This window comes from Bos taurus, chromosome 6 (genome assembly GCF_002263795.3).
Source record: "Bos taurus isolate L1 Dominette 01449 registration number 42190680 breed Hereford chromosome 6, ARS-UCD2.0, whole genome shotgun sequence".
Taxonomy (NCBI): domain Eukaryota; kingdom Metazoa; phylum Chordata; class Mammalia; order Artiodactyla; family Bovidae; genus Bos; species Bos taurus.
In genome coordinates, this window is record NC_037333.1 from 85,529,807 (window position 1) to 85,549,323 (window position 19,517).

Here is a 19,517-nt window from a genome sequence, read left to right on the forward strand (position 1 = left end):
AAGAGCTGAGCTACACAAACATGAAATATAGATAATCATGACATATTATAAATCCCACATTACCTGATATCATGTTCTAAATCAAACTGAGTAGAAGCATTCTGAGGAATATGGGGTACAAAAATTCGATAGAAAAGCAATTCTAATCGTCATGACTTCTTAGAATTCAAATTCTGTTCAGGTATTTCAAACCACAGAATTACCATATTATGGAGGAACAAGGTATAAATAGTGTTGTGCCAATCCATCAGAGATATTCCATTGCCTGGACTACTTGTCTTCCTTTTAGGAAACGAGGTAATATTTTCATTTATCTTTTTGTTATTCTATGTACCTTGTAATATTGTAAAACCTAATAGCATTGTTCCAAAAAGTATTTTTTAAAGAAACTAATGTCAGTGTACCTTAAGATTCTTTGAGAAATTGTTTGATAGCTAACATAGCTAATGATTTATCTCCTTTTCAGTGCTTCTTAAAAAAATTAACATACAGATGCTAGAAATTGTTATACTGCTCTATCTTATGATGAAATGCCACAATCTTATTTTAAGGAAGAGCTAATCATCATGAGGTTTTTGAAAATCCAGGGTGCTGCACATTAGATGTATGACCTCCTGGATCACTTTCCTCATCTGTTAATCAGACACGTGTACCTAACAAAGTTGTTCCCCAGACTAGAGAAAGAATTTACAACATACCTAGCACAATGTCTGACAATAGCAGATGCTTCATAACTACCACTATTTCTATGGTTCTCATTTATCAACATGATATAAGCATTTCTTTAACTCTTAGTTAATATTTGTCCATGTTCCAGTTTCTTTCATCCATGGAAAATAAAATATCTTAAGTAAAATTGAGGTAAGTGGCTATATATAATGAACTTATTTCAAAAATTTAAATTATAAAATTTAATATATTTATCATCTTATTTTAAAACATTGTCATTATGAAATGCTTATAAAGTGAATGTCATGTGCATTATCCTGTAAGAGGAAACAAGAATATCTGGGATTCTTTAGTAGGAATGATAAATTAATAACAAAAGCAGGCAATGCTAATCTTAAGACAGAGAATAATTCCCATGCATACACATTCTCTAAATTTGCACAGGCAAAGATCACCAGCAAATTTAACAATTTTGAGTCAAATAAAATCTTGCTGTTTAAAAATAATTGATTTCAAATTTGTAGATCTATAGAGTAAAATACTATTATATGTCAAAAAGTCATTAGAATAACTTTATTTCACTTTTCAGTTCTTTGTTTGTGCACTGGAAAAGTTGCATTGATACGTAGTCAGCAAACCTTGGGGACTTATATGTGGTCATAGTATTAGAGATTGAGCTGGAGGGGATCTTAGAAATCAAATCTTCTTAGTTAAAAATCTCATTTGGTGGTTATTCTGTCAGGTTCAGTGATGTTCAGTGACTTGCTCAAGGTTCAGAAGCCTGTCCCAGGCTGAGCTGGGATCAGCAGGCTTCTGAGCTGGGATCAGCAGGCTTCTTGTCCCCACCACAGTGTTCTTTTCACCTGCCAATTCTTCCCCTTATGAGGGAGGCAGGCTCCAGGTTTTGGCTCACCTGAAATCTGATTTTAAAAAGATTTCTGTTGTTTTTTGCATTTCTGATATGATTCTCCATAAGATTTAAGAAGAATTGTAAAAAAAATATATGGCATTTTAGTATAAACATCATTATTTTTCATCACTGTATCTTTATGTCTGGAATAGTACCTGACATAGCAAGTAGTCATTGAATAAGTGGATAAATTAATAAATAATTTAGCTATTTATACATAGGGTCAATTATGCCACTAATTTGGTATGCCCAAATGAGCCTCCACAATTTAGAAATTAAGATTTTACATTTCCTTCTCCAGGTTTTACATTTTGTTGTGTTAATTTCTTCTTGTAAAGAACTCATCGTATTCAAATCCATGTGTTTCTCAATGAATCTACTTTTATCAGTCTTCATTGCCCTTTTCTAATTATCTGAAGATAATTTAATACATAATTAATGAGGAAATGTGTGATTATAAGGAGAGTAAAACTGTTATTAATTAGCTTCTTGTCTATCTCACAGGACAAAGTAAACATGAAGTTCTTCATCTTTACCTGCCTTTTGGCTGTTGCCCTTGCAAAGAATGTAAGTATAATAAGATACAGATGAGAATATATTATGTAAATATAAGAATATTAAATTGTTTATAAGGATAATGTCAGGGGTAGACAGCAGGGAATAGAGAGGGAGTGTATAAACTTTGAAACCTATAATCAAAGACGGCCTTGGCCCTGCCTTATGTAAGTTATGAAGATGGACAAAAATACCACTTCTAAAGTGTTCTCCTCCTAGGATTGGAAAGAGTTTTAGTTCAAAGTTAAAAAACGTACATTTTCTTCCGTAAACATTTGAATTTATTGGGGAAATATTTTCACTCCAAGAATCACTTCTTAAAAGTAAGAAACATGGAACCATAACAAGGACTTCTTTTAAAGTTCAGGAGAGTCACAGAGAAAATGTAGATTCCCAAACCGTCTCAAGCATATGTCAGAATTTCATCATTCTTGACTGCAGAAGCTCAGCAACAAGGATCCTTTGCAAATGATGTGTTGAATAGTGCTAACTTTAGGAGTTGGGCTTCCCAGGTGGCTCAGTGGTAAAGAACCCACCTGCAATGCAGGAGACTCCAGCTCCATCCCTGGGTCAGGAAGATCCCATGGAGAAGGAAATGGCAACCCACTCCAGTATTCTTGCCTGGAGAATTCCTTGAACAGAAGAGCTTGGCAGGCTACAGGCCGTGAGTTGCAAAGAGTCAAACACAACTGAGAGACTAAACAGCAACACTTTGAAAATGACTTGCCAGATAACCTAATGCAAAGTCAACCCTTCATTTCTCAAAGCAACATCTTCTAGTGAGAATGTTACAGAAATATTCATATCATACAATGATAAAGAAGGACTAGATGCTTCACATGAAGCGCTTTGAAGATACAGGCTTGTAATCTGTTAGCTCCCTCAGGAGCAACTGGGCTTCTTCCCTTACCCTGCAGTGTGTGCTGCCAACACCTCTCCCATGCCCAGTTCTCACTCAGTTCAGATTGGGCTTTTCTTGTGGCTCAGTTGCTAAAGAATCCGCCTGCAGTGCTGGAGACCTGGGTTCGATACCAAGGTTGGGAAGATCCCCTTGAGAAGGGAAAGACTAACCACTCCAGTATTCTGACCCGGAGAATTCCATGGACTACACAGTCCAGAGGGTCGCAGAGTCAGATGCTTTCATTCACTTTCACTTTTCAGATGTACGGTATCATCAGGGTGACCAGAGTTCTTTGCTTCCTTTCCATTTCCACACCTCACACATCAATCTTGAAAACTTTGTTAGTCTCTAAAGCCAAGCCAAGAGCTTAGCTACAGTAAGAATTCCTGTTAGATGAATATAAGATAAAATAAGCTTCAGTGGTCAGTTTTACACCAAGTTTCATTGTTTCTTATTTATAATCTCCTAGTCTTAATTACTCTTCTCTGTAAATCAGTAATTGTCCTCAGTCTTTCCCTTAAGAGTAACTAAATCTAGCAATTAACAAAAACTAAATAAAACAAAATATCATGGTATTATAAACATTTTAAGATTCTGTAGCTCATGTGCACATAAATTATATTTTAAACTGTGATAGGGTAAACTAAGAACCCAACACTTCCTAAAAGCAAGAACTACATTAAGCTATAAAAAGGATTTGTTTGACATACAAAATGATTTGCTGGTAATATTATAGGATATAATGTTATAATAATAATGAAAAAATTCAACTAAACATCATACATTTCCAGAAACAAATTCCTAAAAGTCTCTTGCCATCAAAACAAACAGGAATAATGATAAAAACAAAACAAAATAGTGAGATACCTTGGCATTTTAAATCTACCATAAAACTGAGAACTGTATTTGCTTTTGTTTGTAGACGATGGAACATGTCTCCTCCAGTGAGGTAAGATACTTTAGTATCAACAGAAAATCTTTTAGGTTAGTAAAAACAGAATATGACCTAAACTATTGTCTTTAAAATAATTTTTCTCCAGTGAGTCTAGAACTGTAGAATTAGAGAAAATTGGAAGTGCGACCATAACGAAAAGGTATATAGAGAGGAATAAAGACCAAAAATCTTCACATTCAAGTCACCAAGATTAGATTAGTGCATTTTTTTCTGAAGATGTCTCAGTATTAATGAGGTATGTTCACAAGTCATGATGAATATTTTGGGAGTACAGTGACAGGGATCCATTCTATGTTTCTGCAAAAAGGACTAAAGCTCTTCTGGAGCCATATTCCATGCTACTTCCTAAATGACTTCCCAGCTATGGGTACATAATAGGTTCCCACCGTTACCGCCAGTGTCACCTAAGCAGTTTCTTGTTTTCCTGTGATGTGTTTAATCTCTCTTCAAAAGACAGAAAAAAAATGTGATAATAATAATATGAAAAAAACACTGAAAATTGTACAGAGGAAATAGAAAACCTATTTTTTCTTCCCTGTGGATGATACTTAGTAAAGTTTTTGATTCAGATATTCATAACCCAAAGCACAATGCAAAATGAGTTAGGTATATGAAATATAATAGTTATGTAGAGGGTGTGAAACATCAGTTAATTTTGTTCAGTAATTCAGGAAAAGACTAATATGTTATCTACTCCATAGATAATGGTTGTAGATTGATATATTATTAAGCTAATATGAATTCAATTTAGGTAAATGAGTAATGTTGTCTTTCTTTTTCTAAGGAATCTATCATCTCCCAGGAAGTAAGTACCAAATTCTTAAGTCAAATATAATATATTTTAACTTTCTTTATTTAATCAAAGTTATAAAATAAATTTATTTATTTTGTAGACATATAAGCAGGAAAAGAATATGGCCATTAATCCCAGCAAGGTAAAGTTTGATTACTTTAGACTATTAATCTTTCACTGATGAGACAGCTTTTCTATCAAACATCGATCTCTTTCTCATTCAGTCAAAAAGAGAATTATGATTGTGATTGTGAAAATGGTGATGTTTTCATTGTTTTGTTTAAATGCTATATACTAATGAAAGGAATTCTGGGAAAAGATTTGAGAGCCATTTTTGAGCCACAATGTTAAAGCAGAATATCTTTGAAAGAATTTCTTGTTAAAGATTCATCATCTTTACTTTTCTTCCTTAATTCTGTACTCTTTTGTTCACAAAATCATATTTTCTTTGCTATAACTGTATGCTCAAGATGTATGTATTACACTACATTTCAATAAATGTTATATCCTTTTGGCTTTGTTTTCTTTTAGGAGAACCTTTGCTCCACATTCTGCAAGGTATACAGATTTCACATCTGTAGCATAACGTGAAGTAAAATATTATAGTATTTGAACTACACTGAAATTAACCTCTATTTGGAAAATATATTTCAAATCAATCAAACTTGAAAACCAAGATTATCTTTAAACAATGAGACCAAAATTAGTCTTCTCAATTCTATGACTAAATTAAATGAAGAAAATATATCTTTGCATGAATCAACTAACACATTTGATTCCCAGAATCTATGAAGAATGAAGAACTTATCTTTTAGTGTTTTTCAGTATCAAACTTATTTTATTCTTTTTTAAAATTCTTTTTCTGTTGCAATATTTTCTTAAAACTGACTCAATCAATTTATTATAGAAACAATACATATTTGCTTCCTAAAGCATGTCAGTTGGCCTACTGATGTATTTTTCCTAATACACAATAAGAAATGACTATTAAAATGAGAAAGAAAAACCTATCCATGCCCTGCCTAAAGGTATCTTGTATATTCATTCATTCACTTGATAAATCTTTTATTCAACAAGAACTATGTCCCCAACATTATCTCAGTCTGTAGGAATACAATAATAATTATGAGACTCGCTGCGGATACAACAATAAGCACAGTAAACAAAAATAAATACCACTGTCATCAAATAGGAAATTCTTTTATAACTTATACAAAACTCATACAATGAAAGCGAATCCAGTCTAATGCATCTCTTAATGAGAGAGAAATTTTTCCTTTTATATTCAGGAGAAATTAGTATAGCAATGCTGAGGGGAAATACATCTAATTATTTTTCTTCTCTCTTTAAGGAAGTTGTAAGGAACGCAAATGAAGAGGTGAGAAATTTTTATACATGTGAACATTTTTTGTTCATATTACCAATATGTAATATTCTAAAATTAGTAATGGCATATGGGAACATGTTTAAATTTCCTTTTTTAGTAAACTGAAAAATGATTTATAAGTTGCTTCAAAATGACAGTTTTTCCCTGTCCACTTGAGTAATGTCCACCTAAATCACTGTGTATTCTCTTGAGCCACTTACATTTAAATATATGATCATTTTTATCTCTTCCACTTATTTGCTAAAGGTGATTAAAAACAAGCAGCCAAGAAGCCTGGTTGCATTGCTTTTATTTTAATCCTTTTAACTTATCATACTAATGATCATGTTTGTAATAAGAGACATATCCTGAGTAAATATTAACATGCAAAGAATAATGTTTGCATTTCTTCTGGTAACCAGATTTATATTGTATATATTATTTTTTTCAAGGAATATTCTATCGGCTCATCTAGTGAGGTAAGAGACCTTTTCTTTTAACATCAAATAGCAAGTTCATCCAAAATAGATTTTCAGCAGTGTGTAGTAATTTGTTGTTAACATCGCAAATAGGGTGAGCAATGGAGAAATCATTTACCCAAACTTAATGTCATACTGGGGAGACTGGGAAGTGACTATCTACACCCTGGTGTACATAGGTGTTCTTTCACAGAGATATCAAATATCTGACACCAGAGGAAAGAAGTAAAGACATGCTCTGGTATTGATAGAAATAGCCAAGCAATGAGTACAATGAGGAAAGCTGTCTGGGAAAGGGAGAACCATAGCCTTGGCTCAGAGCCTTGAGGCACAGCCTGAAGACTTCCTACTTAACATCTAGGAAGGCTGCTTTAGTGTTTTTCTAGGCCACGGGTCTGTCTGGAATGGAGAGCCAATGGCCTCCTATGGATACCAATGTGTCATCTAGAAAGGATATGCTGGATTCAGTTTGCCACATCTCACTAGGCCGACTTTGTAACCTTGTTTGTCACCTGTCTACACTGCTTAAGCATTTGATATTGAATGAATAATGTAGAGTTGATGAAAACTTTAAAATTAAACATGTTTTCAGTCACATGTTATTTCTTTGAAACTGAGGACTCTGAATTTTCAACTTATTGAATCTCTAATAAACACTGTAACTCCAATATTTTGGCCACCTCATGCGAAGACTTGACTCATTGGGAAAGACCCTGCTGCTGGGAGGGACTGGGGGCTGGAGGAGAAGGGGACGACAGAGGATGAGATGGCTGGATGGCATCACCGATTCGATGGACATGAGTTTGGGTAAACTCCGGGAGTTGGTGATAGACAGGGAGGCCTGGTGTGCTGCGATTCATGGGGTCGCAAAGAGTCGGACCCGACTGAGCTACTAAACTGAACTGAACTGAATAAATACTGTAATTTCTCAGTAGTAGTAGCTTGGATTCTAAATATACTTAATGAATTGCCCTTTCTACTCTAGTACAATGCTAAGACTAAATCATGAAAGTTAAGTTAATCCTCCTTTTCTTCCCCCGAAGGAATCTGCTGAAGTTGCCACAGAGGTAACTAATTTTCATTCAAATAAAATGAAATTCATATCGCCCAGATTTGTTTTCTTTTTGCATATTTTTATAACAAGTGTTTTGTTTTCTTAACAGGAAGTTAAGATTACTGTGGACGATAAGCACTACCAGAAAGCACTGGTAAAGTTCTCATACAAATTATAACTTCAAGTAAACAGTCATCGTACCACTGCTTCTCCTCGAATGTTCACATAACTATTCCATCCCAGTTACAGAAAATTTTATGTTACTAAACAACCCTTGTTAGGTAAATTTGCCATGTTGTATAAATTATCTAATTAAATAAAGTTCTAAGAAACTTGGTTCTTCTATAATCTACTTTTGACACATAGAGAAGATTCAATACTGGAATAAATATTGATAATTTTCTTTCTCTCTAGAATGAAATCAATCAGTTTTATCAGAAGTTCCCCCAGTATCTCCAGTATCTGTATCAAGGTCCAATTGTTTTGAACCCATGGGATCAGGTTAAGAGAAATGCTGTTCCCATTACTCCCACTCTGGTGAGTGCTGCTTTTTTATATGTTGTTTCTTGTTTATTTGTTTTTCTTTTTGTTTTTGGTGAGGGATGAGTTCAGGATAAAGATTTGTAAAATGTCTAAAGATAAAATGTCCCAAAGAGACAAGTTTTAACTTAGAAAGTAGAACAACTGTAAAAATCTTATAGTCCAGAAATTAAATCACAAACAAAAAATAGCTCAAGTAAAGTAACAAATAACAATAGCAACCATAGTGACAAATAAGTAATTTAATTTAAATTGAACATACCTGTCTTAAGAGTTTGCTTCTATATCATTTTGCTTGGCTTCTCAAACAATTCTCTAAGAGGAGACAGTAATCATTAATTTCATGTAACAAAAAGATTGCTTTGTTAAGAAAATATAAAGAAATGAAGTAATTTACCTAGGTTCCAGGTTCTCTCTACCACTTTCTTTCATAAAACAGTCTGTCTTAAGGAATGTTTTCTCATATGAGGAATAAATAATGAAAGTTTTCATGGTCCTTTTTTTTTTTTTTTTTTGGTTATAGAACAGAGAGCAGCTCTCCACCAGTGAGGTAAGGCATTTACCTCCAAAGGCAATAATCTGATAACTAGTAAGATATTATTGACTTATTATACACTGTACTAGACAGTCTTTGATGTAGTTGCTTAAGCAATAAATCTGGATTTACATAAAAATTGAAAAAATCTTTCCGATTGAAAAACTGGAACTTTAGATCCCTAAGAAAAATCTGGGGAAGGCAGAACAAAAATGTACACATTGAAGGATACAAAGATTGGATCTGTGCTAGTATACTTTGTCAAAATGCTATTACTACTTCTCTTTTTATAACTCACCATTAATATTGCTATCACACCATGAGACCTGGTATAGATCTTAAATTTTAGAAACAGAGTGGGAGAAATCCAATGTATTATTCTGAAATAAGAACTCAAATTAATTCAGATCCATATAAATTGCTGTTATCCAAGTGTCTTCCTGCACATCACACATAATTAAACACATTTTCACATCACACAAGAAATTGCCTAGTTTTATTCCTACTTCATAACGAATAAAATATTTGAGAAAAGAGAAATAGAAATTTCATGCTGCTAAGTCACTTCAGTCATGTCCGACTCTGTGCGACCCCACAGACGGCAGCCCACCAGGCTCCCCGGTCCCTGGGATTCTCCAGGCAAGAACACTGGAGTGGGTTGCCATTTCCTTCTCCAATGCATGAAAGTGAAAAGTGAAAGTGAAGTCGCTCAGTCGTGTCCAACTTCTAGCGACCCCATGGACTGTAGCCCACCAGGCTCATCCATCCATGGGATTTTCCAAGCAAGAGTGCTGGAGTGGGGTGCCATTGCCTTTTCCAATGCATGAAAGTGAAAAGCGAAAGTGAAGTCGCTCAGTCGTGTCCGACTCCTAGCGACTCCGTGGACTGTAGCCCACCAGGCCCCTCCGTCCATGGGATTTTCCAGGCAAGAGCACTGGAGTGGGGTGCCATCGCCTTCTCCGAAATTTCATAAGTAAGACTAAAATGTATCATTTCAATTTTTTCTTAAGGTATCTGCCAACTCCTCTCAGGAAGCAAGTCAAAACCACTTACATTAAATACAGTTAAGAAATTACTTTTTATGTTGTTAGTTATAAAATATTATTTATTTGCATAAATATAATCAGGAGACAATGTGGTTATGCATACCAGTCAGATAAAATGTATTTATGTATTTATTGATTCATTGATGAGATATGTCATTCATCATTCACTTAAGAAATATGCATTTAGCCAGCATTATGCCCTTTACATTATGTTAGACTCTTGGGATACAACAGTGATTTACAAAGCAATAAAAATAAATTGAATTATTCTTTATAAAAGAGGAGTATTTCTAAATATAGTCAAAAGGAAATTATGTATAGACAATACAGTGGGAATTAAATGTCTAATTCTTTTATTTTTTAAGGAAAATTCAAAGAAGACCGTTGACATGGTAAGATATTATTTCTATAGAAGCTATTTTAATTAATATTTTCAAAATCTAATATCAATAATTAGGCTTATCTGAAACATTCTGCTTTTAATAAAATAGAGTTATATTTGTAAGTTATTTAAAAATATTATATTTTTCCAGCACTTAACTCTGTTCCTCTCAATTGTCTTGAATTCTTTCAATTAAGGCCTTCCATGTGAACAAGACTTTTCTATATCACAAAAGTTTTATATTATTTCCACTGCTTCTTTTTTTTTTTAATCAAATTTTTACTATTTTTGAACTAGATATTTTACTTCAATTCTTTTTTACCTATTATACTATTATTCTTTTTGTAAAATGAGAAAGAACTAAAACTCCACAAATGTTAAAATTATACTGCTAAAAATTCAATTGTCTTGGTCCCCAAATTTTGACTATTTTTTATTTCTCCCAGAATCTTCTAATAGTTCATCCAGTGAGAAAATATATACATTTAAAATAAACAACCAACTAGTTTATTGCACTTTTCTGCTGTTAATTATTTTAAGCACATTAGGTATTTGCTAATACTTAATTTTTTAACAGAGCCACATCAAAATAGCCAATAAAATAAATAAAAATACATGTAAGAAAAATACACAGATTCAGAGTCATTTTAGAGATCTGAAAGGAAGTACATCCAAAGGGTTGAGTAGCTGTTCTAGCCATGCTTTTGACAATGTTCAGCTGGACCCTGATTCATTAATAACAGGCATTTTTCAAATAAGCCAATGCCGAATAAACATCCTGTCAACTGCCTTCACCATAGTACTACCCTGAATCTCTCTGGTTGTTTAGGGGGTTGAATACTGGATTGGGTTATGAGTTGTGTAAATCACAGTTACAAGAACACTTGCTGTGTTAGAATGAGTCGTGGAAAAACGCAATGGGAAGACATCCCAGGAGAGGATGAAACATGGATTGTGGCCCACAGTCTTATGGCCTGAGGCACAGTCCAACATCAACCTCATTGAGAGCTTTAGGAGCATGCCTTACCTTTTCTTTCAATTTGGGAGTCCATACTCATTAAAAAGGGCTTCCCAGATGGCGCTAGCGCTAAAGAACCAGCCTGCCAATGCAGGAGACAAGAAACACAGATTTGATTACTGGGTTGAGAAGATTGACTGAAGAAGGGTATGGCAACCCATTCCCGTATTCTTGCCTGGAGTATCCCATGGACAGAGGAGTCTGGCAGGCTATAGTCCATAGAGTTGCAAAGAGTCACATAGGACTGAAGTGACTTAGCACGCAGGGAGGCACAGCCATTAAAAAAACAATGGTCTTCCCAGAAAGGATATGCAAGCTCTGCTACATACCTCAAGAGCCTGCTTTGTTTTAGTTTTCCCTCCTCTCCCTCTCTCCTCTACTCCCTTGCTTTGCATCTGCTATACTCGATGAGAATTTGACATTATATGAAAAATATACGTAAATGGAAACTCAAAACATACTTTCAGTCAATTGTCATATGGACACAGAGAATGCTCTGATAATGCATATTCAAACTCATTAAATTCATAATAAATTTCTATAAAATAGCACTTTGTTACTTGATAGCAGTGATTTAGCCTTGAATTGTTAAAAATAATTAGCTCTAGTTTTCTACTGTAATGATGCAGACAAAATTACTGGTGGGCTATTCAAGTAAAGCTGATTTTCATTTTTTTTTTCCATAAGGAATCAACAGAAGTATTCACTAAGGTAAGTAATTTCTCTTCAAACAAAATTAATTACATGCTATCCTATAATATTTGCTTTTGTATTTATTGCAGTTTATTTTTATTATTAACAGAAAACTAAACTGACTGAAGAAGAAAAGAATCGCCTAAATTTTCTGGTAAATTTTTATACAAACATTTGAGCACACTCAGACTCAGCTTGGATACCACTGAACCACAATCCTCTCAACAACAACAAAGCAAAACAAAAAAACTCACATTTTTTTAAACAAATTCTAATTTCTATAAGTCTTCCTTATACTTTATGAAAACTATTGCAAAAACATTCTCCCATTGTAGCAGCTGTACTATTGCCACGTATCCACCCAACCCGTCATTCTAAAAACTCACTGACTTTTCATTTTGTAAAAATAGGAAATTATCCCGAAGACAGGTACCACTGTGTTTAATCTCTATAATAATCTATAGTTGTACCCATATAAATGGTTCAAAATAGAACACAGAGGAGAGGGATATTTAATTACAGAATGCTGCTGCTGCTGCTGCTGCTGCTAAGTCGCTTCAGTCGTGTCCGACTCTGTGGGATCCCATAGACGGCAGCCCACCAGGCTCCCCTGTCCCTGGGATTCTCCAGGCAAGAACACTGGAGTGGGTGGCCATTTCCTTCTCCAATGCATGAAAGTGAAAAGTGAAAGTGAAGTCGCTCAGTCGTGTCCGACTCTAGCGATCCCATCTACTGCAGCCTACCAGGCTCCTCCGTCCATGGGATTTTCTAGGCAGAAGTACTGGAGTGGGGTGCCATTGCCTTCTCTGAATTACAGAATAGGTGACAGGCAATATATTATCATTTACTTCTATAAAATAAATGACACTCAGAGATTAACAATTGGCTCAGTGTTGCAGATTCTACTGAGTTAAATCACACATTCTATATGACTCTAAGGACCAAGGTATTTCCACGAGGTATGGAAAAGAAGCTGCCATCTAAGACACTGTTAAGAAATTATCCCCTTGCCTTCTTACACAAATATTTTTTTTCTTTTTTTCCCACTTAAGCATTTTGGCACTAGAGATTGAAATAACCAAAGAATATTTTTAAACCTACCATTTATTTTATAAAAGTAAACATAATTTTATATGAATAAACTTTACTTTGCTTAAGTCTGTTTGGTATCATTTAGAATTTATCCAAGTAAAACTTTATTTGGTTAGGTCTAGGTGTTCTGACACATGGGATAATGGAATAATTATAATTTTCCTAGAAAAAAATCAGCCAGCGTTACCAGAAATTCGCCTTGCCCCAGTATCTCAAGACTGTTTATCAGCATCAGAAAGCTATGAAGCCATGGATTCAACCTAAGACAAAGGTTATTCCCTATGTGGTGAGTTCTCCCTTTTATTTTTAATTTTAAAACTGAGTTGTCTTTTGTAATAAAAATAAGATAGGGAAATGAAATATGGAAATAAAATTCTAAGTTCTAAAGTAAAAGCTAAAACAAAATTAAATGAATGTTCTAGGCTGGAAATTGAATTATAAATCATATAGGATGAATAGAGCTACAATAAGCAGAGAGAATTAGCATGATACATTGTGCTTGCACTGGATTTAAATTTCATAAGTATTTGCTTATTTCAGTTGATTCTACAGCATTTCCTGAAGGTGGGTCAGCATAGAAAATATTACTTCCATTTCACAAAAGTATCTGAAATTCCAAAAAGTAGCCCGACCAAACTCTAATTAACATTTCTCCTTTGTTTCATTTTTTAAAAAATGTGACTGAGGAAATGTATTTTAACATAAGGAATAAGGGAGAGAGCAGGAAATTGAACCTAGAGAACCAAGAATTTAATATAAAAATATAAGATTGGAATCCAGAAGACCAGACATAAATGAACTTTTGATTTGGGGCAAGTCGCTTCATTTATATGGATTTTTTAATATGATTTACTTCATTGGATATACATATAGCATTTAAAGATATCTTCCCCATGATTAGAGAAAATAAGAATTTAGTATCTGTAGTTTGAATATAATGTGCCAAAATTTTTTCTAAATATTTCCACAGAGTTGTAAATATTCTTTTTGTTTGTTATTATAAGCAGTTAGCTAAAACATGTTATTTCTTTCTTTTTTAAAGAGGTACCTTTAAGATTCTGGAATTAACTGCTTCTACCTGGTTATGGTAAGTAGCTTTAGGCTTATAATTTAAACAATAATTGGGATTTTTGTGTGAAGGATGACTAATATTAAGTAATATACATGCATGTTAAATTGCTTCAGTCATGCCTGACTCTGTGTGATCCTATCGACTATAGCCCACCAGGCTCCTCTTCCATGGTATTCTCCAGGCAAGAATACTAGAGTGGGTTGCCATGCCCTCTTCCAAGGAATCTTCCTGATCCAGGGATCGAACCCATGTCTCTTACATCTCCTGCATTGGCAGGCAGGTTCTTAACAGTAACGCCATATGGGAAGTATATAGCTTCAACTTTAAGTCATACTTGGTTTATGAAATATTTTAAATTTTGCTTATACCTCCTGGATTCACAAATGTAAGTGATCTGTATATTTGCATGCATTTTATAAATATTTTGAAAATAAATTATAGAGAAGGTTCTCTATAGCTGATGATAAATTCAGTCAGAAGCAAGAGTTCTGGGTGGAAATTGTCACAAGCATAATGGTCACAGGGATGTTAACCTGTCACCTTAGAGCTCAGACCCAGAATTTCAGTTTGGTGAAAGATATGCACTACAGTTTTCGTACACGAGTTAGCTTAAAACAAGCATTATTTTCTCTGGAAAAAATCATTATTTTTTTAAACACATAAAACCTACTTCTCCTAGTGATTCTCTTTGACATTTTAAACACTGCCTGAAAACCATGATGAACAGTCATGGAAACAAGTATACATCAATGTTGCTTTTTTGTGTAGTCACTTTTTCCTTGATATTGTCCTTGAAGTATATAAGTCATCTCCAATCTCAGCATTCTGTCTCACTCAGGATTTCTTGTTCTTTGTATGTGTTCTGCAATGGGACAAAGTAGGTTTCAGAAAAACCAGTAGTAACAGTGGTACTAATTTATTGGCCTTGCAATGCTTGTCACAATCCTAAGCCCTTTGCCTATATTAAATTTCATGTTCACAAAAACCTACATCAGATCAGATCAGTCGCTCAGTCGTGTCCAACTCTTTGTGACCCCACGAATCGCAGCACGCCAGGCCTCCCTGTCCATCACCAACTCCCGGAGTTCACCAAGACTCACGTCCATCGAGTTAGTGATGCCATCCAGCCATCTCATCCTCTGGCGTCCCTTTCTCCTTCTGCCCCCAATCCCTCCCAGCATCAGAGTCTTTTCCAATGAGTCAACTCTTCACATGAGGTGGCCAAAGTACTGGAGTTTCAGCTTTAGCATCATTCCTTCCAAAGAAATCCCAGGGCTGATCTCTTTCAGAATGGACTGGTTGGATCTCCTTGCAGTCCAAGGGACTCTCAAGAGTCTTCTCCAACACCACAGTTCAAAAGCATCAAATCTTCGGTGCTCAGCCTTCTTCACAGTCCAACTCTCACATCCATACATGACCACAGGAAAAACCATAGCCTTGACTAGACGAACCTTTGTTGGCAAAGTAATGTCTCTGCTTTTGAATATGCTATCTAGGTTGGTCATAACTTTCCTTCCAAGGAGTAAGTGTCTTTTAATTTCATGGCTGCAGTCACCATCTGCAGTGATTTTGGAACCCAGAAAAATAAAGTCTGACACTATTTCCACTGTTTGCTCATCTATTTCCCATGAAGTGGTGGGACTGGATGCCATGATCTTCGTTTTCTGAATGTTGGGCTTTAAGCCAACTTCTTCACTCTCCACTTTCACTTTCATCAAGAGACTTTTGAGTTCCTCTTCACTTTCTGTCATAAGGGTGGTGTCATCTGCATATCTGAGGTTATTGATATTTCTCCAGGAAATCTTGATTCCAGTTTGTGTCTCTTCCAGTCCAGCGTTTCTCATGATGTACTCTGCATAGAAGTTAAATAAACAGAGTGACAATATACAGCCTTGACGAACTCCTTTTCCTATTTGGAACCAGTCTGTTGTTCCATGTCCAGTTCTAACTGTTGCTTCCTGACCTGCATACAAATTTCTTAAGAGGCAGATCAGGTGGTCTGGTATTCCCATATCTTGAAGAATTTTCCACAGTTTATTGTGATCCACACAGTCAAAGGCTTTGCCATAGTCAAGAAAGCAGAAATAGATGTTTTTCTGGAACTCTCTTGCTTTTTCTATGATCCAGCGGATCTTGGCAATTTGATCTCTGGTTCCTCTGCCTTTTCTAAAACCAGCTTGAACATCAGGACATTCACGGTTCACATATTGCTGAAGCCTGGCTTGGAGAATTTTGAGCATTACTTTACTAGCATGTGAGATGAGTGCAATTGTGCGGTAGTTTGAGCATTCTTTGGCATTGCCTTTCTTTGGGATTGGAATGAAAACTGACCTTTTCCAGTCTTGTGGCCAGTGCTGACTTTTACAAATTTGCTGGCATATTGAGTGTAGCACTTTCACAGCATCATCTTTCAGGATTTGGAATAGCTCAACTGGAATTCCATCACCTCCACTACCTTTGTTTGTAGTGATGCTTTCTAAGGCCCACTTGACTTCACATTCCAGGATGTCTGGCTCTAGGTCAGTGATCACACCATTGTGATTATCTGGGTCGTGAAGATTTTTTTTGTACAGTTCTTCTGTGTATTCTTGCCATCTCTTCTTAATATCTTCTGCTTCTGTTAGGTCCATACCATTTCTGTCCTTTATCGAGCTCATCTTTGCATGAAATGTTCCTTTGGTATCTCTGATTTTCTTACAGATATCTCTAGTCTTTCCCATTCTGTTGTTTTCCTCTATTTCTTTGCATTGATCACTGAAGAAATATTAAATTTCTTGTTCACAAAAACCTACACAGCCAATATTATTAGCCACGTTGAGATAAGGAAACTGCTGCTGCTGCTGCTAAGTTGCTTCCGTCGTGTCCAACTCTGTGTAACCCCAGAGACGGCAGCCCACCAGGCTCCCCCGTCCCTGGGATTTTCCAGGCAAGAACACTGGAGTGGGTTGCCATTTCCTTCTCCAATGCATGAAAGGAAAAGTCAAAGTGAAGTCACTCAGTCATGTCCAACTCTTCGCAACCCCATGGACTGCAGCCCTACCAGGCTCCTCCGTCCATGGGATTTTCCAGGCTAGAGTACTGGAGTGGGTGCCATTGCCTTCTCCTAAGGAAACTGAGCCCCATGGAAATTAAATAACTTGTTCATGATCATCATGTAAAAGTGGAAAAGCCAAGACTCCAACACAGATTTCCAGTTCTAGGATTCAAACACTCCACTATTAATGTCAAGCTACAAACAAAGTCCAACTAGGGGATTTTTTTAGAACACTTTTTTGGCTTTAGGTTATGTTGTCACAAACTTGATTTGCTTTGTCATATCATTTTTTCCCTCCATATGATGAAAAGGATCAGACTACTTCGCAAAATAATTTTCTGTGAAAAAAAAGAATAACCATTATGAGTATGAGCTGAATATTCAGTTGTGTTTAATAAATAGCCTTTTTCACTTTGCTATCATTATTTATATACTTATTCTGCATTTAAAAACAATGATCATGTGTTCCATAATGTGAGAGACATGAAGGAGACAAAAATAAGGTACCAAACTTATCCTCATTAAGCTCTATTCTAGACAAAGTCACAGAAATGCAATACAAGGTACCAGATGCTAAGTTAGAGACATCAGAAATATGTGGTAGTACAAAAAGATCCAGTGATGCACCAAACATAAGTCCTAAAGTAAGTCCTTTCAGATAATTAGAAATAGGCTAAGCAAAGCAATGGCAAAGGAAAAAAAAAAGGTATAAAACTGATAGAAAAATGACAAAAGAAACAGAGAAACCAAAACTGCAAGTCAGTTTTAAAGAATTTAATAATTTTAGCAATTTCTTAACGTATCAGCCCATTGTCATTTTGCATAATGATTTTGTTTTATTAAAATCTAGATTTCAATTAGGTTAAAGGGTTTTAGGTGCAGGAAGCAATAACATTTTATGTTTAATAAGTTATTTAGAAAATAAGAATAATTAAATGTTCCTTCAAAGTTGCTGAAGTGTAAATATTTACCACTTTATAAATAAATATTAATACTACTTTTATTTGTTGGGTTAAAGAAACTGGCTATCAGTTTTCACTCAAACATTAAATTATTTCACAAACAGTTATTAAAATCCTACCATGTGCTAAGTTATCATACTGAACACTAGAAAATATTAATAATAGTTACAAATAATAGCATTTTGGATACATGTATATGCATGGCTGAATCCCTTTGCTGTTCACTTGAAACTACCACAACATTGTTAATCAAATATATCCCAATACAAAATAAATTTTAAAGTTTGAAAAAAATAATAACATTCTGCTAAACTAGTATGGATGAGTATGTGTGGGTTCTGTATATAGACATACATTATTTCTTGAATATAGATCGATAGGTAATGTAGTATTCTGTTTTCCTTTTCAGGTTGGACTGGAAAATCTATCTTCTACAGTTTCATATCTACCACTTTACTTCATACAACCAGCATGTTTGGAGTGGTGCATCAATAAGACAAATCGCAGAGTATTTCCTGAATTATTTATACTCTCCCTGTTAGTTTATATTGAATATACTGGGTTTATATGGTGGTTTCATACAAACTTAGCTGATGATTATTTAAAATCCTTTCCCTACTCTTTCTGAGTTATAGAAATATTTTTCTTTCCCTCTGAAAATAAAATTTCAAGTGCATTCTTTGGTGTGTAATCATCATTTCCATCGTTCATACTGGCCCATGAGGCTGTGGATTATAATATTGTTTATTGTTTAGTTGCTAAGTCATGTTCAACTCTTTGAGACCCCATGACCCACCAGGCTCCTCTGTCCATGGGATTTCCCAGGCAAGAATACCGGAGTGGGTAACCATTTCCTTCTCCAGGGGATCTTTCTGACCCAGGGATTAAACCCTGGTCTCCTGAATTGCAGGTAAATTCTTTTCTGCTGAGCCACCGGGGAAGGCTTCATGGATTATAATATAAAGAGTCTTATAATATAAAAAAGTCCTAGCAGTAACTCTGAACCACCTTGACTACCATCAAAAGAACCATACACTTTCTGAGTAATTCAATTTTATTTCTCATAAATATTACTTATTATATTCTCCAACCACAGCTAGGTTTACAGTATTATTAAATCATCAGTCTACCTCTTTTTTTTTTTTTTTCTTAACTTTGTGCTCATCATCTGCCACAGTATTAACCCCAAACGTTCACCAGCGGCTTCAGTCCTCCTGTCTCTGGTCACCTTGTCACACTAAAGTAGGGAGTCAGGCATTGGAAACATAAACCTTCCAAAGCCCCCTATTAATGGTATTAACAACTGGAGAAATAGCAAAAACAAATGGATTCATGAATGGAACATAAGAAAACTCTAGAAGGGTGACATATCCAAAGAAGACAGACGGATAGGGAACTTAAAGAAAAGTGAATTAAAGAGGAAAGAATAAAGATGAAAGCTATTTTAGCTTAGAAATTTCT

General features: G+C 35.0%; 1 protein-coding gene and 1 long non-coding RNA gene across 3 annotated transcripts in view; one reads left to right on the forward strand and one right to left on the reverse strand.

Moving 5' to 3' along the window:
- Positions 1-250: 250 nt before the first annotated feature.
- On the forward strand, positions 251-18,732 carry CSN1S2 (casein alpha-S2). Of its 2 annotated transcripts, none has more exons than XM_024993017.2 (18): positions 251-861; positions 2,084-2,146; positions 3,958-3,984; positions 4,775-4,795; positions 4,884-4,925; positions 5,315-5,341; positions 6,135-6,161; positions 6,602-6,628; positions 7,672-7,695; positions 7,792-7,836; positions 8,097-8,219; positions 8,746-8,772; positions 10,169-10,195; positions 11,891-11,914; positions 12,006-12,050; positions 13,155-13,274; positions 14,031-14,075; positions 18,466-18,732. In XM_024993017.2, the coding sequence occupies exons 2-17, from the start codon at positions 2,096-2,098 to the stop codon at positions 14,040-14,042; spliced, it is 669 nt and encodes a 222-aa protein (XP_024848785.1). In that variant the 5' UTR covers positions 251-861; positions 2,084-2,095; the 3' UTR covers positions 14,043-14,075; positions 18,466-18,732.
- The window catches only part of LOC112447094 (uncharacterized), a 28,394-nt gene continuing 11,254 nt past the window's right edge, over positions 2,378-19,517 (reverse strand). The window contains exons 3-4 of the long non-coding RNA XR_003035170.2: positions 8,485-8,537; positions 2,378-3,421 (exon numbers count right to left, since the gene is read on the reverse strand). This is a non-coding gene — a long non-coding RNA (uncharacterized lncRNA). The remainder of the gene's footprint in view (positions 3,422-8,484; positions 8,538-19,517) is intronic.

Coding starts and splice junctions, on each gene's coding strand:
- CSN1S2 (XM_024993017.2), top strand. CDS start 2,096: ATGAAGTTCTTCATCTTTACCTGCCTTTTGGCTGTTGCCCTTGCAAAG. Junction 4,796..4,883: donor AATCTATCATCTCCCAGGAA/GTAAGTACCAAA, acceptor TTTATTTTGTAG/ACATATAAGCAGGAAAAGAA. Junction 7,837..8,096: donor AGCACTACCAGAAAGCACTG/GTAAAGTTCTCA, acceptor CTTTCTCTCTAG/AATGAAATCAATCAGTTTTA.